We start from the raw sequence: 5556 nt of genomic DNA on the forward strand, positions 1-5556 counted from the left end.
GGTGAAATTTTTTTATGACGATAAAGATAGCTAACTGTAAACTAAGACTAGGTAAAAGAGGCAAAGGAATGGTATAAGTAACTTCCCATCCATGCACAAAAAAAATATATATTTTTTTTTTTCTTAACACTTATATTTTCAAAGTTTATTTTAAATGAAGCTAGATATTTTTAAAAATATTTTAGAAAAATGGAAGCATTTATACATAGAAAAACGAAATTCTAATTTAGACTTACAAATTCTTCTAATCGATTTTAATTTTATTTAATTTTATTAATGATTTTTTTAAATATTTATTCGTTTAACAATGGGATTAAATTTACACTCCAAAACCTTGCTTCTAATAATGTACAAAAATTAAGTACTGCTTATACATTTTCGATACAAACTTACAAAATAATAAATGCTTAGGAGCTACATGCCATACAGTCTTCCTTATTCTTACGCGTACAAGCAAGCATCGCGTCCAAGTTTTTACGTGCTTGTGTGCTTAATTGTTTTCGTTTTTCGGCATCGTCATCGCTGTCTTGATTGGGTGACTGAGTAGGAGTACTGTTGACAACAGAAGTGCTGGCATCGGAAACATTCGATACGGAATCGCGATTCTGTAATTTTGACTTGTCCACTGTAAATTGTATAGGATTTGCGGCTGGTTTCGTTCTCAGATAGTACATGCCAGTCTTTAGGCCCTGTAAGCGACAATTTATTTTTATATAGAATTTATCCATTAAGTTATTTATTCTGTATGATGAAAAGATGTTAAAATAATTTATAAGAATTAGCCATTTACCTGAGCAACGTACAAAATTTAAAAAATTTCGAAACAGGTAAATTAATTGATAACGTCACTTACACTTTTCCAGCCGAAAAAATGCATTGATGTCAGCTTCTCCGTTGTCGGATCTCCTATATGAACGTTTAGAGATTGCGACTGATCAACAAAAGCTCCTCGATCAGCTGCCATTTCGAGAATTACTTTTTGCGGTATCTCCCAGACCGTCTTGTAAAGCTCTTTCAAATAATCGGGAATTCGTTCGATGTTCTGTAAAATGCACATATACGCTTCCTTAGAATTATGCTCAAATAAATTTGAATAATGAAAAAGAATATATAAGAGACTCTATTTAAAGGTGTTTACTTGAACAGATCCAAAATTCGCGAGTATCTCGTTCTTCATATCTTCGTCCCATAGACCTCTACTGGTTAAATCTCGCAATAAATGCGGATTGACAATGATAAATTCTCCAGACAATACGCGCCTCACATATATATTGCTTGTATACGGTTCAATGGATTCGTTATTCCCTAAAATTTGTGCCGTCGAGGCCGTTGGCATAGGTGCTATTAAAAGCGAATTTCTTACTCCGTGCTTCGCAATCTTCGCCTTCAATTTATCCCAATCCCATAAATTTGTCGGTTTAACGTTCCACATATCATATTGGAGAATCTGGAAAAAAAAAATTATTATTCAACTGCAATGTGCTCCGATATGTTCTATGATAAAAATATAAATACTTACGCCTTTGCTAACTGGGCTGCCTTGATATGTCTCGTAAGTCCCCTTTTCCGCAGCTAATTCGCAACTAGCTTCTAAGGCACCATAATAAAGCGTTTCGAAGATTTTAATGTTGAGTTCTTTCGCTTCTTTGCTCTCGAAGGGATATCGCATTAACAGGAACGCATCGGCTAGACCTTGTATTCCTATACCTAAAATACACAATTTTTCAGTTTTATCGTGCTATCTCGTATTAATTATGTGAAACTTATGGAAATAATCTTACCAATGGGTCTGTGTCTACTATTAGATGTTTTCGTTTCTTCGATAGGATAAAAGTTAACGTCGATGACTTTATCTAGATTACGAGTGACGATTTTCGCGACTGTTTTAAGTTTATCGAAATCAAATGTTTTGGTGTCTATATTAATGAACATATTGACAGCGATAGATGCTAAATTGCATACAGCGACTTCACCAGGACCAGAGTATTCAATAATTTCGGTGCACAAGTTGCTGCATTTGACAGTGCCTATATGCTGATGATTCGATTTTCGGTTGCAATGATCTTTGTAAAGCATATAAGGTGTTCCAGTTTCTACTTGGGACCTGAGAATGGCGAGCCATACAGATCTAGCCTCTACTTGCTTTCTATAGCGACCTTCTTTTTCATATCTATAAGTAAGTTACATGTTAGTGCATGAAAAATATAAATTATGTCAAATAATTGTAACTGAATAATTTATAAAAAAAAAAAACTAATATATACCCAGTATACAATTCTTTAAATTCATCTCCCCAAACATCAGATAAGCCAGGAGATTCATGTGGACACATTAGGCTCCACATCTCGTCATTATATACACGTTCCATAAAAAGATCTGGTATCCATAGACCGTAAAATAAATCTCTAGCTCGCATGTTTCCATCACCTATTAAAAATCGTATGATATATTTAAAACTATAGCAAATCAATTAGCATTTTCAACTATAGAATCAATTGATATATAAATAAAGATTAATAAAAAAGAAATACCAATATTTCTCTTAAGTTCCAAAAAATCGAAAATATCGGCATGCCATGGCTCCAAATAAATAGCAAATGCTCCGGGTCTTTTATTACCGCCTTGATCAACATAAATGGCCATATCGTTATACAACTTTAAAATGGAAACCAAGCCATTGATTCGTTTTGTAGTATCTTCCACGTTTTTGGCACGAATGCAATGTACATTAAGTCCTATTCCTCCAGCATATTTGCTAATAAGCGCACAGTTTTTTAGGGTACTGAATACACTCTTTATACTATCGTCTTCGAGGGTTAGAAGGAAGCAGCTGCAAGAAAATAATTCTTAGTAAACCGATATGACATTTGATATTATTAGACTAATTGAACTTTTTTGAAATTACCTGGACATCTGTTGGTTATTAGTACAGGCATTGAATAGAGTTGGTGAAGCATGTGTAAAATATCGTTCGGACAAATAATTATATGTTTCTATGACTTTATCAATCTCATTTTCATGAATACCAACAGCTACTCTCATCAACATATGTTGAGGCCTCTCGACTATCTTACCATTGATTTTCAGCAGATAACTTCTCTCAAGCGTTTTAAAACCAATATAATTATAATTAAAATCACGATCGTATATTATAGCAGAATCCAGTTTCTCTGCATTATTCTTAATAATATTGTAATAGTGTTTGCTGATTATAGGATTATATTGATTTGTGACAGGATTCTTGGCATAATGTAAATCATGCATGACTTCTGTAAGTATAGGAATGATAAACATTAGTTCTAATTTAAAATCTAGCATTAAGAATAATAAAGAATTTTATGACATAGAAATTGATTTAATTAAATATAAGATGTACTATACCACTAAAACTTTTTTTTGTTTCCTTGTGTAGGTTGGACACGTCAATTCTTGCAGCTAATATAGCATAATCAGGATGTTTAGTTGCCATTGTAGCAGCAGTTTCAGCTGCCAGATTATCAAGTATGACTGTAGTTACTCCAGAATATAAACCACGTATCACTTGAATCGCTACAGCAGACTACAAAAAATAAATTTAAATATTATACAAATTTATATGTATATGAATATATATATATATATATATAAAATAACTTCTTTTGAAGATATAGATTCCATTCTTTCCGATATCACATTACTATATAATCATATAAGGAAAAAAAATATTTATGTATGTACAAACACAATTAAAGCTTTTTTTGAAGAAACTATACATATATATTTTGTTATTATTTTCGATATCATATTTCTTATTGCAAAGTCATATAAAAAATAAAAATACTTACTGGATCTACATAATTCATATCCAAGTTATAACACTGTTTGATAATTCTGGAAGTAATTTTATCAAAATGAACATCCTCTTTACGCCCATCTAAAGAAAAGAGTAGTGTTAAATTTTAATCTCTCATTTTATCTCTAATAATTTTTAAAGATCAAAACATTTAAAAAAAAGCTCTTTAATGGTATATAAAAGGATTAAAATCTTAGGGGATTCATCAGAGATCATAAAGACGTTCGTCCCAAGCTATCTCATACAGACGTTGTATATAAGATTGATTGTCGAAATTGTGGAGCATATGTGGGCCAAACAGGTAGATGTTTGAAGACTCATATAAATAAACATAAAAATCACATAAATTGGAACACTACACAGCATTCCATAATAACAGAATCAGTCATCAACATGATTTTGATTGGGAAAATGTCAAGATATTAGACAAAGAAAAAAGTACTTAATAAAAGATTTATTTCAGAAGCGATCCATATAAAGGAACAGAAACAGAGTTTGAATTTACAGAATGATACGTATTTTTGGACCCACTATATGATTTGTTTACGAAATTGTGACGTTGATATTACTCTCTTTTGTTCTTAGTTTTATTTTTATTTCAATAACTACTTGACTTTATTATTTTGACTTTCATTGTATCTCGACACCACAAGTCCTTTACGTGGACCCGCGAGAAAAAACTTACATGTAAGTGGTATATAATAGAAAATTCAAACAATGATTTTAATAATTCTCTAATTTTTCGTTTCGTGTTTTTTTTTAATGACTACACAGCAAATTGACAATCTGAGCGATGTGATTCTATTTAATGATGCAATGTATATGACTTCGGTTTTACTTTAGGTAAGTTTTATATTATTATTGTATAAGGTAATATTTTTGACAATCATTGGGCTATTTCATTACGTAGCTAATTTAGCATTTGGGTAAAGGACGAACTGAATTGTCGGGAATCATCAACTTGGAATTTGCGTTATTCATGTAATTTTTATTTATATTTTATATTGATAAGGACCCGAATTGAAACGTATATTTTATTTGTTTTGTTACATTCACACGAAAAATAAAGAATTTCTGTACATCCGAATAGCTGATGTAGGCTCTGATGGGCTTTTTTACATTTTTCTCTAATGATTTTGTAATTATATAAATATATAACATTCATAATATCAATATAATATATTAATTTTATTGCGAATTACTTTGCAATCTTATAAAGTTTCTTGGCGTCATAATAATATATTAATATTGTACAGAAAAAATAGCCCATTTGTGGAAAACGATTACATATCCACAATCGAATTCGAAGGAATGGTTAACCCATAACTTACTGCGTTTAATAACGTGCATCTTTCCTCGCGGGGATTCTTTGATTAGCATCTTCAAGGGAGAACGATTACTATTTTCTACAGAAAGCTTTCGAAATGTCGTACTCAAATCCATATTAGCTGAAAACTGACAGCCTGATGTGTTCTACCAATAATTCACTGTATTCTGTAATCTGTATTCTACAATATTAGTCTCTTTGCATGCCAACAATTTTAGGCGCGAAACGGAAGAACACATGTTTGACATGCGCATTGCGATTTGCCGATTTGAGCCAATAGAGAGCGTGTTTCTGGAACTGTTCTTTTCAATCTCTAATCTGCACATTAATTGGCTCGCGCGTATTACTCAATATTCGAGAGGGATATTTAAACGCGTTCATCATTTCTCATGGTATT

At 31.6% G+C, this 5556-nt stretch overlaps 1 protein-coding gene across 1 annotated transcript; it reads right to left on the reverse strand.

Moving 5' to 3' along the window:
- Positions 1–407: 407 nt before the first annotated feature.
- On the reverse strand, positions 408–5486 carry LOC108755050 (ribonucleoside-diphosphate reductase large subunit). The gene is made up of 11 exons (XM_018497787.1): positions 5164–5486; positions 3825–3913; positions 3382–3559; positions 2906–3269; positions 2532–2830; positions 2265–2427; positions 1782–2170; positions 1520–1707; positions 1139–1447; positions 854–1042; positions 408–689 (listed from the first exon to the last, which is right to left on the reverse strand). The coding sequence occupies exons 1-11, from the start codon at positions 5273–5275 to the stop codon at positions 408–410; spliced, it is 2562 nt and encodes an 853-aa protein (XP_018353289.1). The 5' UTR covers positions 5276–5486.
- Positions 5487–5556: the final 70 nt, after the last annotated feature.

This window comes from Trachymyrmex septentrionalis, unplaced genomic scaffold, assembly GCF_001594115.1.
Source record: "Trachymyrmex septentrionalis isolate Tsep2-gDNA-1 unplaced genomic scaffold, Tsep1.0 scaffold83, whole genome shotgun sequence".
Taxonomy (NCBI): Eukaryota; Metazoa; Arthropoda; class Insecta; order Hymenoptera; family Formicidae; genus Trachymyrmex; species Trachymyrmex septentrionalis.

Bases quoted from the DNA above. Each gene is read 5' to 3' on its own strand.
- LOC108755050 (XM_018497787.1), bottom strand. From the start codon at position 5,275: ATGGATTTGAGTACGACATTTCGAAAGCTTTCTGTAGAAAATAGTAAT. The intron at 2,831-2,905 runs GTAATTTCAAAA...ATTTTCTTGCAG, and splicing joins AATAACCAACAGATGTCCAG to CTGCTTCCTTCTAACCCTCG. The intron at 1,708-1,781 runs GTAAGATTATTT...TGTGTATTTTAG, and splicing joins TAGTAGACACAGACCCATTG to GTATAGGAATACAAGGTCTA.